The sequence below is a fragment of the Pelobates fuscus genome, chromosome 1 (genome assembly GCF_036172605.1).
Source record: "Pelobates fuscus isolate aPelFus1 chromosome 1, aPelFus1.pri, whole genome shotgun sequence".
NCBI lineage: Eukaryota > Metazoa > Chordata > Amphibia > Anura > Pelobatidae > Pelobates > Pelobates fuscus.
Genome location: NC_086317.1, coordinates 271,099,326 through 271,120,717, shown reverse-complemented (window position 1 = coordinate 271,120,717; position 21,392 = coordinate 271,099,326). Strand labels below are relative to the sequence as shown.

General features: G+C 40.3%; 1 protein-coding gene across 1 annotated transcript in view; it reads right to left on the bottom strand.

The window, feature by feature from the left end:
- Positions 1-3,379: 3,379 nt before the first annotated feature.
- The window catches only part of GUSB (glucuronidase beta), a 79,914-nt gene continuing 61,901 nt past the window's right edge, over positions 3,380-21,392 (bottom strand). Inside the window, exons 9-12 of the mRNA XM_063457261.1 lie at positions 20,236-20,320; positions 14,784-14,960; positions 5,098-5,233; positions 3,380-4,019 (exon numbers count right to left, since the gene is read on the bottom strand). Of these exons, the coding sequence (XP_063313331.1) occupies positions 3,880-4,019; positions 5,098-5,233; positions 14,784-14,960; positions 20,236-20,320 (538 nt within the window). The 3' untranslated portion in view covers positions 3,380-3,879. The remainder of the gene's footprint in view (positions 4,020-5,097; positions 5,234-14,783; positions 14,961-20,235; positions 20,321-21,392) is intronic.

Below are 21,392 nucleotides of genomic sequence, written 5' to 3'. Positions count from 1 at the left end.
TATATATATATATATATATATATATATGTATATATATTTATTAATTAAACCAGGGGACTACAGTCAACTGAACATGCATAAATGGGGTGTTTCTGAGGGGCGGAGCTTAGCAACTGAGCTGAACAGTCGCATTGCACATGAGCTGCTGCAATTTCAGGCCCAAATCTACCCATTTGGCACCACCTACTTTCCCCACTCACGGGGGTTGTTGGTGACAGGACCACAAAATGGGCCGCAAAACAAAGAAGCCCAGACTGGACAAACAGAGACAGGGCCCAAACATCGCCAAACTCCTGAGGCAGACACAAGTGGCATTCGGGCCCAAAATGGCCACCTATCCGGAGACCTATTCCGAGCCATCAGATGATTTCTCCTCAGGAGAAGAGACAGCAGACCTACCTCCGGTACAACCACAAATACAGGTAGCCCAGAGAACCGATGCCTCACCGGTGACGACGGCGGTCTTGAAGTCACTTCTCGCTGACCTTTAGCGGACCCTCCAAAAGGACATTGCCTCACTCCGAGCCGACATCCACAGCCTAACAGGAAGGGACTCCAGCAACATAATGAGATGTACGAGCGCCGGTTCGCGGCACTTGAGGATGCACAACGGGCCAATAATTTTAAAGTCCGGGGCATCATGGAGGACTCTCCGGTGGCCGAATTACCACACATACTGAGACGCCTATTGGTGGCCCTGCTCTCGCCATGACAGGCTAAGTCAGTGCACGTGGATGGCTTTTTCCGGGCCCCAAAACCAGCTAAGGCACCTGCCACAGCACCCCGAGATCTTATCATACAGTTCCAGCACCATAAAGATAAAGCGGCGGTCATGGCAGCGACCAGGGACTGCTCACCTTATCAATTTGAAGCAATGGAACTCTCGTTTTATGCGGACCTCAGTGGGGGCACACTCGCCTGGCGGAGATCGCTCAAGCCATTCACCACGCTGCCTGGACAAAAAGACATACAATACAAATGGCTAAAGTCCCACATCCTGTGGATCCAGCAGGGAGAAGTCATGCACACAGTGAGTAGCCTCGCAGAAGCTGCAGCTTTGTTACCCACCCTGGGACTGCCGAAGGACTCTCTACACCCCACTACGATCCAGAGACCAGCAAATTCGACTCACCAATGGAACCCTGAGAGGGTGACCCCCTTTGTCCTCTGAGGATCCAGATGGGACCAGTCTGCGGCAGCAGCGACTTGAAACAGGCAGCAGTGTGACACTGCTGAAGGACACTCTGCTAATCTCAAAGTTATTTTTAATGAGTTTACTTTGTTTAGATGTCAGTTTATCTAGTTATGCCACATATACCCCACTGACCGGATGGTCTGTCGACCATAATACTCTCCTTCCCCACCTGACTTGTTTTTCTCAAGGCCCCCCCGACCTAAATCGCAATAACCAGGTGTAACAATAATACATAGCACGAAATAAGCTTCCTCTTTAAGGAAGTAGCCACGTGAAAGTAATATGTATGAATGTACTGCCCGGGATGTACCACACACCTCCAACGTACCAAGCACAGGCTATATACCACTCGCATAGGAGCATACTCTATGTCCCACTCACCCCCAAACTAACTGGGTACTCAGCATGGATGACAGGTTATTACTGCTAATATGGGCAAGTACTTCCAGCTATTGGTTTAACCTTCTATCAAATCGGAAAAAAAACAAAAAACTTGCAATGTATGAGAAGCCATTCCACTGTTAACAAATGTTTATTGTTCTAATAGCACTAGCTGTTGTGGCTGTGCAAATTTGTCTTATCTTATGCACGACCTAAATAAAGAATTAAAAACAAAAAAAATGGGGTGTTTCTGGGGCCAATTCATACAAGATCCAGCGCACCCACTCATTCACTAACTTCACAGCTCACAGATTTTATTAGTTTAAAAAAAAAAAAAAACCCTATTCTTTCCAAAAATAATGGGGGTTTAGTTACATTATATGATTATACATTGCATAAGCCTGTCAAAACATCAATGTACCCCATTATTGGCAGGTCCTACTCTAGCAGCCTAATGTCTGCTGTTATTATTATTAACCCACTCACTTTGAAGTGGAAAAAAAAACAAATTAAAAAAATTCCATCTGGGGCTCATTGCAGTACAGTGAGCTTTGAAGCCTTCCCTGGCTCAGAGTGCACGCATGCCATCTGTACAAGGGAAAATGGTCCAATCAAATGCTTTCTATAGAGACAGGGTATGAAAAAAAGTGAGGAGGACATTGCCCAGTGCTGGATTCGAGGCAAGCTAAAAGGTTACTTTGTGTTTTGTTTCTAAAGTTAAATCAGCGGGTTTATTGAGACCAATAGGCTAAACGTCTACAGTAACCCTTTTCTCTATTTTTAGCTTTATTATGTCATAAAACAAAACACTAAGCCCTCAATGAATACTTTCCTAGCAACCTACTTTTCTACCCTACCCTTACCTTTTTGTGTCACTTTACCCCACTCCCTCTAGCATGTAAGCTCATTGAGCAGGGCCCTCAATCCCTCTCTGTTCCTGTGCGTCAAACTTGTCTGGTTACGAATACATTTCGGTTAGTCCACACATTGTACAGCGCTGCGGAACTTGTTGGCGCTTTATAAATAATAATGCGCTATATGCTTGATTGTCACACCTATAATACAGTTGAATATTGCTAATTGTTGCTTTTGTTTGCAAGAAGCAGGTTTATTTTGTGTGCCTTTTCTTCAAATTCAGCAAGCAACAGGTAGACATCACTGTATTACTTCAAATGGGATGTGTACAATTAAGCAAACCACCAGATGAAGCACCTATTTACCTTTAGTAAATATCTGAATAGCAAATATGGCGGAAAGCGGATGATTTTTACAAAATGTTTGCAATCTGGAGTATTTTCAGATTTTAGTGAATAACTGCATGTGTCTTATGGTGAAAGGACTACAAAATCTCATTGAAGTTGTCTAAGTGCAGTGGCCCTGCAGCTTTAACCCAAATAAAAAGTGCCTGCCACTTCCATTGGCTCTCCTGAGGAAACCAACCTCCCTGGCTGCCTGACTGACAACCAGTGGGGTGTACCATAAGTTAATGATAAAAGTGCAAATTTCTCATATAAACTGAAGCTTTTATAAACTGGAGATAAAATAGGATACGTCTCACCAAGCTAACTGAAGTGCTTTGTGTGTGGAGTCGTTATTTAACTAATTCCCATCAAAGGTTGCTCGTTTTGGTACTGCTACTCCCATCACACTAACTGACAATTAATTTTGGTTATGGTATTTTTCATTATTTAGAATTATAAAAGGAAACATTCCAGAGATTGACAAAGATGTAGCAAATAAATGATAATTACGCATGCAAATTATACTTGGTCACATTATTAAAAAATTAAAATAAACACAGCCTTATGTAATAAAAACGGAATCTGTTTATTTAGGAAAATAAGCATACTTTTTTTCTTCGAGACGCTATTTTATTACAAAGATATGTTGAGTGCAAAAAGAACAAAAACAAATAAATCAATCATCACAAAAGAAGGTAAAGCGTAGATTTTTGATAGGGTTGATATTGGCAGATTCATAAATTATATTGTTTTTATAATTATTTCAGTACTTTTACTTTGTATCTCCAGGATACAAATATGTAACGGAGTTTGTTAGGTAAACATTATACACATTGACGTGCATACTCACAATGTATTTCTGAGGTAATGATTTGGCACATTCATTAAAAAAAAAAAAATATTCATTTATGAGATTAACAAACAATTCCCAAATTGGACAAGAGTTGCTTAAAAATGGGAGGCCATAAGCCAGTCATCATTCGTAAAAGTGTGCAGCCATTCTACAGCTACTTCTTCCTGCATACCCATCGCTGACTTCCTGACATGTTAGGAGAGTAATATTTAATACCTAGGCATTTGGCTGAAGGAGGTGGTGCCATTAGCCATCTTCCAGTATCTGTCTCTCAAAATGAATGCAGAGGACTTAGGCTGGCGCTGTCGAGTAAAAATGCCCTTTTTGTTCCCCACAACTCGGGTTACCCCTACAGGAGCAAAACAGAAATGGATAATATAATCATCATTAAATGTAATTCAAACACATTTCAAGGTTTTCTTGTTTGTTTTTTATGATCATTAAAGGCACACTCAGGTGCAGACCCTCCAGCTGTCGTCAAACAATTTGATAAGTGAAGCCAGGAAATCCTCTGATTTTTGTCAATTATAATTCACTTTATAATTTCTTATACTTTAATTTTCAATTAATATTCTCCTTAGAGCTTGACATGAATATTTTAAAGTGTGTAACATTTGTGCACTCATGTTTTGCTTTTTATTAAAAATACATATTTATAACTACGGCTGTAAGTAAACTAAGGCAAAACAAGAAATGTTATGTTATTATTGAATAAAAGAGATGAAAAACCATAGGAAAGATGGGAAAAGTACACATGGGAAAAGATTATGAATTGTGCATTTCGGAAAAACAGCTAAAAACCTTGGAGTTCACCCTCATATTACAGTTATTGGCATGTTCTCATTGAAACGGAAATAGGAAGAGGATATAGGAAGTGTGAGTGTATTGTTATTCCTGGTAATGGCAATATCATTATCAGGTTTACTGCATAACAAGCACTTAAATGAATGATCTATTGTGTTAACATTACAATTATATTTTCACAACACCTTTAACACAAATTGTGCATATCCTGTGTATATACATTCACACACACAAGCTGCACAGCACTGATTGCACTATTAATAAAACAAATGTATGTAAAATGAGTATTAGTGCGAGGATGAGGGGTGGTACGGAGCAGTATTATGTGTTAGTGCGTGTGTTGGTAAATAATGGCTGCATTTGTTTTAATAATAGCTAAATATGTTACACTATCTCCCACACATTATTAAAAGCAGAGGTATGTGAATTTGTGTTCTGTATGCATACAATAGGCAGGCTGTGTGTGTCCATCATTACCTCCACTCCCATTCTTGGGAAATGTGAAGGAGCAGAGGTCCTCAGCAATGGAAACACGTTTCAGTGCGGGATGCAAATGACCATACAAAGACTATGGCAGTTGGCAAAGCCAAAATCAAAGAGATCGATAAAGGGCATACTAGTACCTTGTACGGTCATAAAATCAGCAAAATTCCAGATGAGCTCTCCAATTACATATTTCTTCCTTTTTTCATCAAACACAGAGTGATAGTTCTGTAGCACCATTTTTTGGTATTCCTCAGTGAACATTACTGGAGGGTCCTGCAATATACCATTAAAAGTGTATGATGCCCTTTCTTTTTACCATAATGCCAATATTCATGTGCTTTTATTTATTTACTCTTTTGAAAGCTGGGTCACATTGTTACTGCCATCTTGCAGCTCCCCTGCTGAAGAGCCCCTAGTCACCATCTACTCCTTCAGTGTCCATTACTATTGTAAGTGCATCTGCTGTTCTATAATGAGAGTTTTGTATGTGAGATTGACCAGCTTCATCGAATCAACATCTTTGCTTGACCCACTTTAGTCTGGATTCCACACTCGTCACCCTCTCGAAACGGCTCTAGCAAAAGTATCCAATGTTTTAATTGCCGTAAAATCTAATAAACACTACACTATCCTAATTCTCCTTGACTTTTCTGCTGCTTCTGACACAGTTGATCATCATCAACATCTTCTCATCCTCCGTAATCTCGGTGTATGAGATACTGCTTTCTCCTGGTGCTCCTCATATCTGTCCCAGAGCTATTTCAGAGGCTCTTCTCTGTAACCCTTCTCTGCTGGTGTTCCGCAAGGTTCTGTCCTTGGTCCCTTAATGTTCTTGATCTACACTGCCTCCCTCTTCAGTTCCTTTGACTCTCAATAGAATTTCTATGTGGTGAAGTGAAGGTGAAGCGCTGTATATTTATATAAAAAACGTGAAAAAATTCTTAATAGACAGTACCTTAACTGTATACACAAGTGTCCAGAGGTGGCATGCAATACCTTGAAAATATAAACAAATACAACCAAACATAGTGTATACTGTGATATAAATAAATTATATAGATATATTATTTATATATTAAAAAATTCCCACTCACACTTTTAAGAGCTAAATATGTATAGCTCAATTGAATAGTTTGTGGGGTCCGTAGAGGCGACCCTATCCCTTCTTTGATGGATGTTCTTTCCTTTTCTTGCTTTCTAAAATGGGGAAAAGCGTATATGGTGCAGTACCATTGATTCTAAATATGTGCAAAGAGAAAAAATGGGTACTTACAAACTCAGAGCCATCCTCATCGGCTCTGATCAGGGGTATTTATGGTTTAGGACCACAATCCTTCTTTAAAAGAGTAGCAGGAACAATGCCAGTAGTGCTAAAAAAAAAAATATAAATATACTTAATTTTACATAAAAATATATACCAATATAAAAACACTAACTAGGCATTAAAAGTCCAATTAATTGAAGACTGGTTCTCTCCAAGTTCCCAGGACGCGTTTCGCTATATCAGCTTCTTCAACTGGATGTGTAAAATAGAAAAAGTCTTCATATCTTCCATGGAACCAGTTCCTGCTTTTATACCTCTTCATAAATCCGATAATACGTATCTGGCTTGTAAATTTGCGGGCGTTCACCATGGAAACGGTGACGCCCAGCGTTTCAAGCCTCGATTTTGATGTTTTCCTGGTTTCTCCGTCCCTTCCGGTCACGTGGAAATGTGCCGATACGTCATGCGTTACATCTTGCGGTTCATTCGAACCTTATCACGAATTAACAGGATGCCACAAATAATAAAGGGAAATTAATATAAATTCTATTTATAGAGTAAATAAAGCATTTATAGTGTTGCCTATATTATCAGAGAAGCCAGAATAATATGTATCCTCTAAACCTTTTGTAAAAATAAATACATAAATCCATATCTTCTAAAATTATATCAAACCATTAAAGGGAACATAGGTACAATGCAAATAAAATATATATAATCTATATCAGAGAAGACAAAGATGATCTGAATAGATTAAAAGATATATAAATATATAATTCCACATCTTCTAAAATTATATATCGAACCATAGATACAATATAAGTTATAAACCAAATATATATAAAAATAAGATCTTAATATCCATATAAAATCGAAATAAAACATATTTCATTTTAGAAAGTGACACATCTCAAAGTCTGTGTTAAGACCATAAGGGATAAGGGTATTCAATTTAAAAATCCATTCCATTTCATTCTTACTCATTTTAGTGTCAAAATTTCCTCCTCTCCAATCTCTTTCTAGTTTTTTTATACCTAGAAATTTAGTGCCTTTCATTTCACAATTGTGATGGACCTTATAATGGGCAGAGACACTATGATTTTCGAAACCTTTAACTATATTTCTACCATGTTCTTTTATCCGGATGTGTAATGTCCTTGTGGTTTCCCCAATATATTGTAGACCACAGGGGCATATAATCAAATAAATAAGATTATTTGAATGACATGTCAAAATTTCCTTAATTTGATATTCTGTTCCATCTTTACTATAAAAGTTTTTTATAATGTCTTTTTTTATTTATAGTTCTTCTACATGCCAAACAGCATCCACATCCGAAAAAACCTTTTTCTGTATTTAAAAACGTATTATTTGTTTTCTTTTCTTTTATGAAACTTGATGTGAGGGCAGTACGCAGATTGTCAACTCCTCTATGTATAAAACAGGGTTTTTCTGGAAGGAAAGTCTTGGCTATAGGGTCTTGTAAAAGGATAGGCCAAGATTTGGAGACTATTTTTCTAACTTTGTGGTTTTCTGTGCTAAAATTACATATAAATGGAATATCTTCTCATCGTCTTTTTTCTCTTTATATTTTAAAAGATTATCTCTTTCTATTCCTTTTACTTCTTTTCTAGCATTTTCCAATTTCAATTCTTCATATCTCTTCTCCAAGAAATCCTGTTTAATTTTATTAATTTAATTTTATTGTTTTTCAAAGGTCGTAAGGTCAGTGCAATTACGACGGATACGTAGAAATTGACCTCTGGGGGCATTTTCAAGCCATGGAGCAAAGTGACAGCTTTCTCTTCCTATATAACTGTTTGCTTCCACTGTCTTAATATTATTCTTAGTTTTTATCTTATTTTCTTCTATATATAAATCTGTAAATCCAGAAATATAATTTCTGACTTACTCCAATTATTTGTCAGTTTTTTCCCCCATGTGTTAGTATTTAAGTAATTTAAAAATTCAACAAGGTCCCTTACCTCTCCTTCCCAAACAAAAAAAACATCATCAATGTATCGGCCATAGGTGGCACAATTCTGCCTCCAGCTATGTTGGCCAAATATAAACGATTCTTCCCAATGGGCCATAAACAGATTGGCATAGCTGGGGCAAATGGCCCCCATGGCCCCCTTGGTCCCCATGGCCGTTCCATTAATCTGGAGGTAAAACTCTTCTCCATAGCAGAAAACATTATTTTTAAGGATTAAATCTATCCCCTTCAAAATATATTCTATTTTAATATAGGTTAGGTCTGAGAAATTATTTTAAAAGAATTTAACTGCATTGCACCCATAGTGATGAGGGATATTACTATAGAGGGCTGTGACTAAAAAACAATTCGAATTCCAAGTGCACTTCTTTAAAACATTTAAAATAGTGAAGGTATCTTTAATGTATGAGGTAGTGTTTTTGACAAGGGGTTGCAAATGTATATCTACGTAGTGGGATAGTCTGCTCGATACAGAATCTATCCCAGCTACTATAGGTCTTCCCGGGGGGTTGTTAACATATTTTATTTTCATTGTACCTATGTTCCCTTTAATGGTTTGATAGAATTTTAGAAGATATGGATTTATGTATTTATTTTTACAAAAGGTTTAGAACATACATATTATTCTGGCTTCTCTGAAAATATAGGCAACACTATAAATGCTTTACTCTATAAATAGAATTTATATTAATTTCCCATTATTATTTGTGGCATCCTGTTCATTCGTGATACGGTTCGAATGAACCGCAAGATGGAACGCATGACGTATCGGCACATTTCCACGTGACCGGAAGGGACAGAGAAACCAGGAAAACATCGAAAGCGAGGCTTGAAACGCTGGGCGTCACCGTACCATGGTGAACGCCCGCGAATTTACAAGCCAGATACGCATTATCGGATTTATGAAGAGGTATAAAAGCAGGAACTGGTGCCATGGAAGATATGAAGACTTTTTCTATTTTACACATCCAGTTGAAGAAGCTGATATAGCGAAATGCGTCCTGGGAACTTGGAGAGAACCAGTCTTCAATGAATTGGACTTTTAAGGCCTAGTTAGTGTTTTTATATTGGTATATATTTTTATGTAAAATAAAGTATATTTATATTTTTTTTTAGCACTACTGGCATTGTTCCTGCTACTCTTTTAAAGAAGGATTGTGGTCCTAAACCACAAATACCCCTGATCAGAGCCGATGAGGATGGCTCTGAGTTTGTAAGTACCCATTTTTTCTCTTTGCACATATTTAGAATCAATGGTACTGCACCATATACGCTTTTCCTCATTTTAGAAAGCAAGAAAAGGAAAGAACATCCATCAAAGAAGGGATAGGGTCGCCTCTACGGACCCCACAAGCTATTCAATTGAGCTATACATATTTAGCTCTTAAAAGTGTGAGTGGGAATTTGTTCACTCTATATCTATATAATTTATTTATATCACAGTATACACTATGTTTGGTTGTATTGGTTTATATTTTCAAGGTATTGCATACCACCTATGGACACTTGTGTATACAGTTAAGGTACTGTCTATTAAGAATTTGTACACAATACGTTTGTCACGGTTTTTATATAAATATACAGCGCTTTCACTTCACTATTTTAACCATTCTAAAGATAAGAATTTGGTGTTACAGCTGCTGACTTATCTCACTTATATTACCTTTATATAATTAGCGCTAGTACCTTTCTTCTGTTTTATATCCAGAATGTCTATGTGGATGACACGCAAATCTGGATGTCTTCTCCCAATCTCTTGACTCGTGTCCGACTGCCTCTCTGCTGCTATTTATAACTGGGTGGCTAGTCACTTTCTTAAACTTATTTTGTCCAAAAGAGAACTTATCTTCCCTCCCTTAAGTGTTGCTACATCCTTGACTGAGTCCTTCCAAGTCAATGGCACTACCATCAACTGTACCTCACATCTCGCCGCCTAGGTGTTCTCTTTGACTCCCACCTCTCCTTCAACCCTTATGGCCAGTCAATCACAAAAGCCTGCTACTTCCATCTCAAACACATAGCGCTCATCAGCCCCTATTTAACGCGGGACATGGCTAAGATTCTGGTTCATGCCGCTATCCTTTCTAACCTTTAATACTGCGAACCACTTATCATTGGCTTTACGTGTTCCCAACTTGCACTGTTACAATCTATAATGAATGCGGCGGCAATGCTCAATTTTCCTGTCTGCCTGCACCTCCACCCTCTGTTAGTCCTTACACTGGCTTCCTGTAAGTATAGGGAAATTCTGGTACTTGCTTACAAATCTCTACACTATGCTGCTCCAACCTACTTTTCCTCCCTAAAACACAAGTATGTCCCATCTACGCCCTTGCACTCTGCCGAAGACATGCATCTATCCTCTGTACTCTCACCTCTAAGACTTTTCTGGGGCTGCACAGTTCCTGTGGAACTCCCTTCTCTCCTTTATTAGGCTCGCACCCAGTCTCCATTCATTTAAGAAATCATTGAAAACTCACTTCTTCAGGAAAGCATATCAATTAAACTGTTGAATAGCTTTCCCTCCCTGCAACTGCCTCCTCATATGCCAACCTTCACCTGGGATGGTGGGAAGAGAACATTGTGTTCGTTACACAAATGGAAAAATATACTTAATTTGTCAGAGTATGGAAAAGATACATAGATGACATACTGATCATGTGGACAGGTACAAGGGAAACCTTCAAGGAGTTTGTAGAAGAATTGAACACTAATAACATAAATCTAAAACTGACTTTTGAGATTGAAAACCGTAAACTCAACTTTCTAGATGTTACCATTGAAGTAGCAGAGGAGAACTGTTTGGCCACCACCCTATATAAAAAAAAAAAAACCCAAAAAACGACAGCTACATCCAATTTTCTGAATTGGAAAAAATACCACCCTCTGGCCCTCAAGAAAGGCATGGGTATAGGGCAATACCTATGACTCAGGAGAAATTGCTCCTCAATAGAAGAGTTTAAAATGAAAGCTAAAACTCTGAGAGAGCCCTTCAAAGTAAAAGGCTATCCAAACAAGTGCCTAAAGAAAGCCTCCCTGAGAGCCCTGTTAACCGAAAGACAGAACCTACTCAGAGAAGAACTGGATATAAGATCTGAACCTACCACAATCAGATGCATAGGTACCTTTGACACCGACTGGTATGCAGTAAAAAAAACTGCTACACCAGGACCAACATCTAAGAGAAGTCCTGACATCCCATGTTGCCATGACAGCGAGACGCGGATGGAATATAAAAGACTTGTTGGTCCCTAGTCCCCTCTCTACTCCTGTAAGTAAGAAAAACTGGCTTGCCTGCATGTGGGACATACCAATGCGGGCGCTGTAAAGCATGCAAATATATTCAGAGACACTCCAAAACGTTTGCAAATTCAAATGAAAGAGTCCTTCACAACCAAAAACTTCTTAACTGCCAAACCATTGGATTAGTTTATCTATCGACTTGTAGCGGCAAAATGCATTCTAGTCAACTCAATTAACCCCACTAGACTCAGACACACCAATCTCCAAACATCTTAAGCTACAACATGGAGTTTCCTCCCAAGCACTGCGCTTCAATGGAATTGAAAAAATTAGTTTAGGTCCAAGGAAATGAGACATAGAAAAGACATAGAAAAGAAAAGAAAAAATGTAAATATGTATATACAAATATATGATTATATAGTATGCAATCATTTCTGTAAAATTAGCACCAATTTTTAACATGTTCCTTCTCTTAACCCATATTTCTTTCTGACCTAACAAGCAGTCCTGTATCTAAGTAAATATAGAGATACACACACTATATGATCGCCATGACAGCCCACCTAATCAAACCGACAAGCAGAAGAGATGACTATTCTCTGTTGAAAAACTCTTTATTCCTCACTATTGATAAGCCTTAATTGAGTCTCTACTGTATCTCATTAAGCTATTAGAATGTAGCAACAGTTTATAATCACATTGATATAAACAGAGGAATAGAAGTACCAAGGCACAGTAAAACTCTAAAAAGCACACAGACAGTATAATCCTTCAGAAGTAGTAATAATCGACAAGGTCTGATCCCCACATTTGGATCAATACAATAATCTAAAAACATTCCAGGCAGGTTACCATCGATCAGAGGAGACTTTCGGCTCAAACTACTTGAACAGCACTACAAATGAGTCTGCAGGAGTTGCTGACTTAGACAGCAGAAGAAGGAGAGGGTTAATACTATTAACACTGGCATCGACGCTACAGATATATAATGGATTATGAAGCTGATCCATTATAATTCTACATCTGTATACCAAATGGACTTAATCTTTGACAAGAGGGATGCCTCCACACTGGAATGGCACTGCGAGTTACATATAATGACACGTTTATCGTGAAATATATTAGACTCCGTATGAAATATAGGGGGTATTCCTCTGAATCTTTTCATTCAGCAGGCGAATTAATGATTTCTGATAAAACAGAGTATAAACTGGCATATATCTCATCATAACAAATCAAATGAAATAGTAAATCACTTCGACTAAAGATCGGAGAGGTCTGGCACACAAACTGTCAGTTAATTGGCTGAGCGTCAGACATGACGATCCGACTTAGGATTGGCTTACTTAGAAGAGGGACTCTTTGCATAATTTAGTGCCCAGCTCCCAAGTCAGTGATTGGCTAATAGTCCGGTCTCTACAAAATGCAAACAGGTTTAAAAGGAAGCTGTGGCCAGTCTACATTTGACCCCTGACGAAAGTGTACACGTTTGTGCACCGAAACGCGCGTCAGGCATTTTTCTTTCTTTGTTCACAGCGCACTTTATCACGATGGTGTAGAAACCTGCACACTAAGATATTAGGAAGAAATCCACGTAAACTATATGACTACATGAAGTAGCCAAATCAGAATATTTAGAATTTTTTTTTTTTTTTTTAATTCTTTATTTTTCATTGTGCAATAATCGTCAACGTTGCCTCTTTAGCCCCAACAGCTTCTGCAGGCATAATTATAACATTTTGTACAATTTCGTAACGTAGGCTATGTTAGCATTGGTTTCACAAGTATTAGTAAACATATCATATAACATATAAATCAAATCAATAAAAATACGATCTTGACTCATGGATAAGTCTGCTATTGTAGCATATGCCTAAGCTACCTCTATTCCACAGGCAGCTTGTGCGTCGGGCTGAAGTGTAGTCTGCACTTTTTTGGGGGGGGGAAATACTGGGTTAGTCGGTCGTAGCGCATGTATTGTCTGTGCCACTAGTGACAGTGTTGGGTAGTTGTGTGGCCCTGGCATAGAAGATTGGCTTATGGGCTCCCAGCCTGTATCAGAGTAGTCGGTTTGTTGGGTTTGGCATCTATATATGGGCTGGGGGTCCTTGGTTTGTCGCTGTGTAGTCGGGTCGTATAATGGAGCTCGGTCGACTGTAGGTCCCTTGGTCTAAGCTGACAGTGTCTGCTGATCAGGGTATTGGCTATGGTTTGTGAATAAGGTAGGAGCTCCAGTGCTTACTGTGCCCTTTAACCCCAGGGCATTGGGGGGGGGGGGGGGGGAGAGGTCTATTCTGTGTATTGGGCATTCGCCTCGTCTTTTCGGGGCGTGTTGGCCTAGGCCGTCTGGTGAGTTGGGATCTAGGCTTTAAACATAATATAACAAACAATAATTTCAATTAAGGTAACTGGTATCAGAATATTTAGAATTTTAAGCTAGAGGGGCACTACCTACTATCTAAGATTTCCTAAGAATCTTCAAGCGATTGTTGTTAAATCACCTCACAAGGAGTTACAACATTGGAGAAACTCTGGGAAACTCAATTTATCTGAACATCTTTGCTCCTAGGTATACCCATTCATTGAAGTGTATAGGAATACGAACTTCTGGCTGGGGTTTCCTAATGTACTAGACCTGAGTAATCTAGTTTGAGCAAGATTGCAGACTGAGATTTTAGAAAGTGTCTAATGTACATGGCAGTAGCCCCAGACTATTTGTGGCTCAATATTGGCAATCTGCCTCACTTCCCCAGATCACAATAGTAATGGATTAAAACCAGTCCCCTGACATAGGCATACCACAATAAAGCCTGCACAGATAGGGGTATTGGATGTTTGCATTAACTTAGATAGTCGAGGATTATAGCCTAACAGGCTTTAGAATCTATACTTGCCCACAACTCCATTTGGAAACGGTGCTTTATTAAGATATACACAATTAATTTTTCTCCAGTTAACATCTACCAACAGAGGTTTTCTTCTGGTAGTAGGAGATACCATAATCCTCCCTTCAACTGTCCTCCAGGAAAAATAAATAAAAAAAAAAGTAAAATAAGAAAATACCCACACTGAGCTCTTAGTGAAAGCTATTCTAGTAACCTACTTTTCTACCCTAGCCTTACCTTTTGTGTCACTATACCCCACTCCCTCTAGCTTGCAAGCTCATTGAGCAGGGCCCTCAACCACTCTGTTCCTGTGCGTCAAACTTGTCTGGTTATAAATACTTGTCTGTTAGTCCACCCATTGTACAACACTGCGGACTTTGTTGGTGCTTTAATAAAATAATAATTAAAGTAAGACAAATAGACTATAGAACTCACATTGTGAAATCCAGGAATTGTATCAGCTCCATATTCACTCTGTATTATTGGTTTTCTGTGAGTTTCATACCAGTTCTCAAATTCTGAAGTGAGCTGGATCTGAATCACTTCAAGATGTCCAGCATCGTGGTACCATGAAAAGTAGCTATTGACACATATCACATCGACATACGGAGCCTACAGACACATGGATGCAACAATTAGTAGATCAGTATTATAGTAATTGAATGAAGACATTACCGATGTCTGTCAAATAATAAGATATAATAAAATGACTGTTTAACTGCCTAGTGGGAATCAGAGAGTGACAAATAACCACATATTCAGGAATGGTAATCATACACTGATCAGCCACAACATTAAAACTACCTTCCTAATATCATGTAGGTTCCCCTTGTGTTGCCAAAACAATTCTGAGGCATGGACTCCACAATATCTCTAAATGTGTGCTGTAGTATCTGGCACCAAGACATGAGCAGTAGATCCTTTAAGTCCTGCAAGTTGCAAGGTGGGGACTCCATGGATCGAATTTGTAGTTCCAGCACATCCCCCAGATAGACAGGTTAAGATCTGGTGAATTTGGAGGCCATGGCACAACCTTGAACGCCGTCATGTTCCTCAAACCATTCGTGAACAATTTTTTCAGTGTGGCAGGGTGCATTACCCTGCTAAGAGAGGTATTTGCCATCAGGGAACACCATTGCCATGAAGTAACATCCACATGAATGCCAGGACCAGTGGCGTACATACCAGGGTCGCAGGGGTCGCGGCTGCGACCGGGCCCGGCCCACCAGGGGGCCCGGCCGCCCCTGCGACCCGGTATGTACCCACAGGGCCAGCCTCTTCTGCTGGGGGGCCCAGGAGCCGGCCACCTCCGGGCCCCCCGAGGCTGGCCCTGCTGTCACCCGGCTGGCTGGCGGGCGCGCGAGGGAGCACTGTCCCCTGGGTGCTCCCTCTTCAGCTCCCTCGCGCACCGCACTGAAACCGGAGCCGGAAGATGACGTCATCTTCCGGCTCCGGTATCAGTACGCGGCGCGCGAGGGAGCTGAAGAGGGAGCACCCAGGGGACAGTGCTCCCTCGCGCGCCCGCCAGCCGGGTGACCAGCAACACCACTGGACCCCAGGGAATCCCCCCAGCTCTCACACAGGTAAGGAGGCTGGGGGGATTAAATTAAAAAAAAAAAAACCAGAAAAAACGTGTGTGTGTGTTTAGTGAGTCTGTTAGTGAGTGTGTTAGTGAGTGTGTGTTAGTGAGTGTGTGTTAGTGAGTGTGTGTTAGTGAGTGTGTGTTAGTGAGTGTGTGTTAGTGAGTGTGTGTTAGTGAGTGTGTTAGTGAGAGTGTGTTAGTGAGAGTGTGTTAGTGAGTGAGTGTGTTAGTGAGTGAGTGTGTTAGTGAGTGAGTGTGTTAGTGAGTGAGTGTGTTAGTGAGTGAGTGTGTTAGTGAGTGAGTGTGTTAGTGAGTGAGTGTGTTAGTGAGTGAGTGTGTTAGTGAGTGAGTGTGTTAGTGAGTGAGTGTGTTAGTGAGTGAGTGTGTTAGTGAGTGAGTGTGTTAGTGAGTGAGTGAGTGTGTTAGTGAGTGAGTGAGTGTGTTAGTGAGTGAGTGAGTGTGTTAGTGAGTGAGTGAGTGTGTTAGTGAGTGAGTGAGTGTGTTAGTGAGTGAGTGTGTTAGTGAGTGAGTGTGTTAGTGAGTGAGTGTGTTAGTGAGTGAGTGTGTTAGTGAGTGAGTGTGTTAGTGAGTGTGTTAGTGAGTGTGTTAGTGAGTGTGTTAGTGAGTGTGTTAGTTTTAGAGTGTGTTAGTTTTAGAGTGTGTTAGTTTTAGAGTGTGTTAGTGTCAGTGTGTGTGTCTGTTACTGAGTATGTTTGTGTGCGTCTGTCACTGAGTGTGTGTCTGTCAGTAAATGTGTGCGTCTGTTCATGAGAGTGTGTGTGTGTGTCTAAAGCACTTACCTTTCTCCAGCGCCGGGCTCCCTTGGCGCTGGGGATCTCTCCGTCCCGATCCGCCTCTCAGCTCCGAATGAACATGCGTGGCAAGAGCCACACGCGCATTCAAACCGCCCATATAGGAAAGCCTTACTCAATGCTTTCCTATGGACGTTCAGCGTCTTCTCACTGTGATTTTCACAGTGAGAATCGCAGAAAATCCTCTAGCGGCTGTCAATGAGACAGCCACTAGAGATGGATTAACCCTCAGTGAAACATAGCAGTTTCTCTGAAACTGCTGTTTTCAGCTGCAGGGTTAAAACTAGAGAGACCTGGCACCCAGACCACTTCATTGAGCTGATTTGATCTGGGTGTCTGTAGTGGTCCTTTAAGTGTATGTGTTTATGCATGCACTGGCGTACATACCGCGGTCGCACGGGTCGCAGCCCTGCGACCAGGTGCCCGCCCGCCATGTGTTGCGGCCCCAGCCCGCGCAGAGTAAGCGGGGCGGGGGGGGGCCACAGATCAGTTTTTCGCACCGGGGCCCCATGGGTTGTGTGTACGCCACTGGCCAGGACCCAACGTTCCCAGGCAGACCAGAGCACAAAACTGCCTACTCCAGCCTGCCATCTTCCCATACTGCATCTTGCTGCCATCTCTTCCCCAGGTAAACGGTGCACCCATCTATCCACCTGATCTAAAAGAGGGTGTGATTTATCAGACTAGGGAACCTTCTTCCATTGCTCTATGGTCCAGTTCTGAGCTAATCTAGTAGCCTTTACTCCCCATGTGCACCAATGAGCCTTGGGTACCCATGAGTGACACCAGTTCACTGTTTGTCCCTTCATTGCACCACTTTTGGTAGGTACCTACCACTGCATACCAGTAACCATTTTGGAATGCTCTGACCCACTCATCTAGCCATAACTATTTGTGCCTGCCCAATTTTCCTGCGCCATGCTTACACATGAAATTCAAGACCTGACTATTCGCTTGCTCATAATATATCCCACACCATGACAGGTGACATTGTAACAAAATTAATATTATTTACCGTATATACTCGAGTACAAGCAGAGTTTTCAGCACATTTTTTATGCTGAAAAAGACCCCCTCGGCTTATACTCAAGTCAGGGTCTGTATTATGGCTCCACGCAGCACGCAGACCGCAAGATTTACACAGGGAGCTGAAGGGAGCTGCTGGAAAGGTAAATAATAGCTTGCTGCTGGCCCCTTCACTGCTCAGTACATGCCACTGGACCACCAGGGACTGCTATATCCCCCCTCCCTGGCCAGGTAACAAGCAGGGGGGACAAAAAAAAAGGTTAAACAATTAAATATTAAAATAATAAAAATGCCCTCCCCCCACCCAGTTTACACACACACACTACACAAACACACACTGCATTCACACAAACACTGCATTCTATACACACACTGCATTCATTATATACACACACTACACAAACACACTCTGCATTAATTATATTCACACACACACTGTAAATAAATATTCAATTAATGTAATTTTATCGGGATCTAATTTTATTTATAAATTTACCAGTAGCTGCTGCATTTCCCACCCTAGGCTTATACTCGAGTCAATAAGTTTTCCCATTTTTTTGTGGTAAAATTAGGTGCCTCGGCTTATCTTTGGGTTGACTTATACTCGAGTATACACGGTACTTCACCTGTCAGTGGTTTTAATATTGTGGCTGATCAGTGTTTATGAAAGTGTACAGTGATTTGCTGGTAGAGGTATAAAATTTCATTATATGATTACACTGCTAAACAAACAATATATACATGATGTGCACATATGTCAATCCTTTGTGTTTATTTCATATGGCATATTTCTCCTCAAATAAACGCCAAAGACACGGTTCATTAAAAACAGTAACTAAGGTACAGAAATCAAATTTTTTTTTTTTTTTAACAGAATTGTCCAATGTCAATTCCGTGCAAAAGTTACATCTGTCATTAAAGCACATGGTGATTATGCACAGGTATAATGAGCTTCTCCCTTTCAGAGCTGCCTACAAGGGGAAGACTTGATCTTCCCTGCATTGATAGTATTGAAGTCGATTTCCTGAATAAGGGACAGAGATGGAAGCTATTCATCCTGCTTGTAGAATTCTTTGAACTCTAGAGCTGGCATATGGTGGCAGTGCAGCATTTACATCCTCCATGTGATCCCTACACCACACCAGCGTTGTATACACACACATATATTATATATACACACAAACATTCTATATATATATATATATATATATATATAAATAATTCTACTATTCAGAAAAGGCATATACTTCTACATTTAGAAAAAGAATCCCGGCTCCCCGTGGCAAGGCAGACTCCGCTAGACGGGTCCTACTCTGACCCTTCACCTTGCTTCCTTGAGCTTCTGGCAAAGATATATCTAATGAGACAGAAACACATCCCATGTGTTCCCTATTAAGGGTTAATAAGTATATAGGGGTGTATATAAAAAAAAATACCCCTTTCGGTCTCATTAGAGATATCTTTGCCAGAAGCTCAAGGAAGCAAGGTGAAGGGTCAGAGAAGGACCCGTCTAGGAAGGTCTGCCTTGACGTTGGCAGGCGGGCATTCCCTCCAGTGGCCATTGGAGTAACTAAATAACCTCCATTTGGTTTGCAGAGGTAACTTTTCTTTCTTTGGTTTTTACTATATGTATTGGAGCTGATGTGTACTGTGGTCGTTGCTGCCGCCCAGGAGTGATGGGAGTGAGCGCAGGACTTTTCTTTTTGAATTCAATTTATTTTTAGGTTTAGTTTTTTACATTTTTAACATATGACAAGAAATCATTTAAAAAAATTAGAGAATGCAGAGTTATGCTTCACATTCAAGTGAGTAAGTAAGTTTTGTGAACACTCCTTTAAGTAGTATAGAACTTTTCATGGTTTCGTGACTGTTTGTCACTCTCCATGCCTTCAGCTGCCCCTAACGAGTTATGTTCCACACTGATATACTACCTTTCTGTAGAAGCCTGCTTGCTATGTCACTGGTTGCTCAGTGCCCTAACCTACAGCCGTTTTCTGGCATTACATTTTTGAATGATAACAGCATATGCCTTACAGGCTTGCTCTTTGACCTGATCTGCCTGTGGATACTTATGATACTGCCTTATAATTTAGATATTCCCTGTGATTGTTTATTACCTTTGCCCTTGTACTGTATCTAAAGTACATTAACCTACCAGAAAATATAAAGACCTGAAGCTTCAAATCTCTGAAGATCAACATATTTCATAACCTCTCTCTCGTCCAGCCAAAGGACAACTTAAATTGACAATCCAGACCCGTGAGGAAAAACTAAAATGTTGGCACGCAAATGCAAACTTGTGGCTCGTTTAACCCCTTAAGGACCAAACTTCTGGAATAAAAGGGAATCATGACATGTCACGTGTCCTTAAGGGGTTAAACAAGCTGGGGCACAAATATGTATGCTGTAGAACTGCAGCATTCAGAATCACCTTGCAAATCAGCAATATAAATAATATAAAACTTACACCTTGGTCATTGTCATATCGCGCATTAGTAACATAAGTAACTGGTCTAGTGGGGTCAAGTTCTCTTGTGTGAGCGATCACGGTTCTGTTGAGTTAAGAGAAACAGATATTAGAAACGCCTAATGAGAATATTTCAGTATTCCACTGGCAGAATGAAGAAACCATGTGCAGCTTATAAGTAATAAGTCTTTTATTTCTTTTCTCTACAAAACAGCAAATGTTCATAAAACCGGAGTCGTCATATTCCACTAAGTACTGAAATTAAGCTGATCAAAATAGATTTCTCATCAACTCTAGGACCTGTAATGACCTAGTGGAAAATCTGTAGTTGCATTTTGCTACTCCATTTGAATTTAGCACATTTTCCTGTTGAAGTCTGGAGGCTGTCAGCTGGCAGGGGACCTAGTAAACACCTCTAGTTGTGTTTGGTTCTCCTTAAAGCGGCAATGTCATGCCGAAATTACCTTTCCCCAATAGCTTCCTCTCTCAGAATCTGTTCTTCCTTTCGGATTTAGTTTTCTTTAAAACATACCTAAAGTCCCCCCTTCCACCACCACCCATGAGCGGTGGGTGGGAGCCCTTCAATAACAAAAGGGTAGAGAGGTTGTCAGGCAGGTCCCCCAAATTGCAATCAATAAAATTACTTAATTATGTAAGAATATTACATAAATATGCATGTAGAATGTAAATATATATACATATTTATATATTTGAAGTCTACGTGAATATTTATGAAATTATGTATATGGACAAATGCATATTTCGTATTATATATATTTTCATTCCAAGTGTATTTTGAGATATATATATATATATATATATACCGTATATACTCGAGTATAAGCCGAGTTTTTCAGCCCATTTTTTGTGCTGAAAAACCCCAACTCGGCTTATACTCGAGTCAGAGTCTGTATTATGGCAATTTGCATTGCTATAATACAGACTGGGGGGAGAGGGGGGCTGGCAGAGCTGTACTTACCTTTCCTGCAGCTCCTGTCAGCTCTCTCCTCCTCCGCGCCGTCCGTTCAGTACCTCGGTCAGCTCCCAGTGTAAGTCTCGCGAGAGCCGCGGCTCTCGCGAGACTTACACTGGGAGCTGACAGAGGGAGCTGCACAGACCGCGCGGAGGAGGAGAGAGCTGACAGGAGCTGCAGGAAA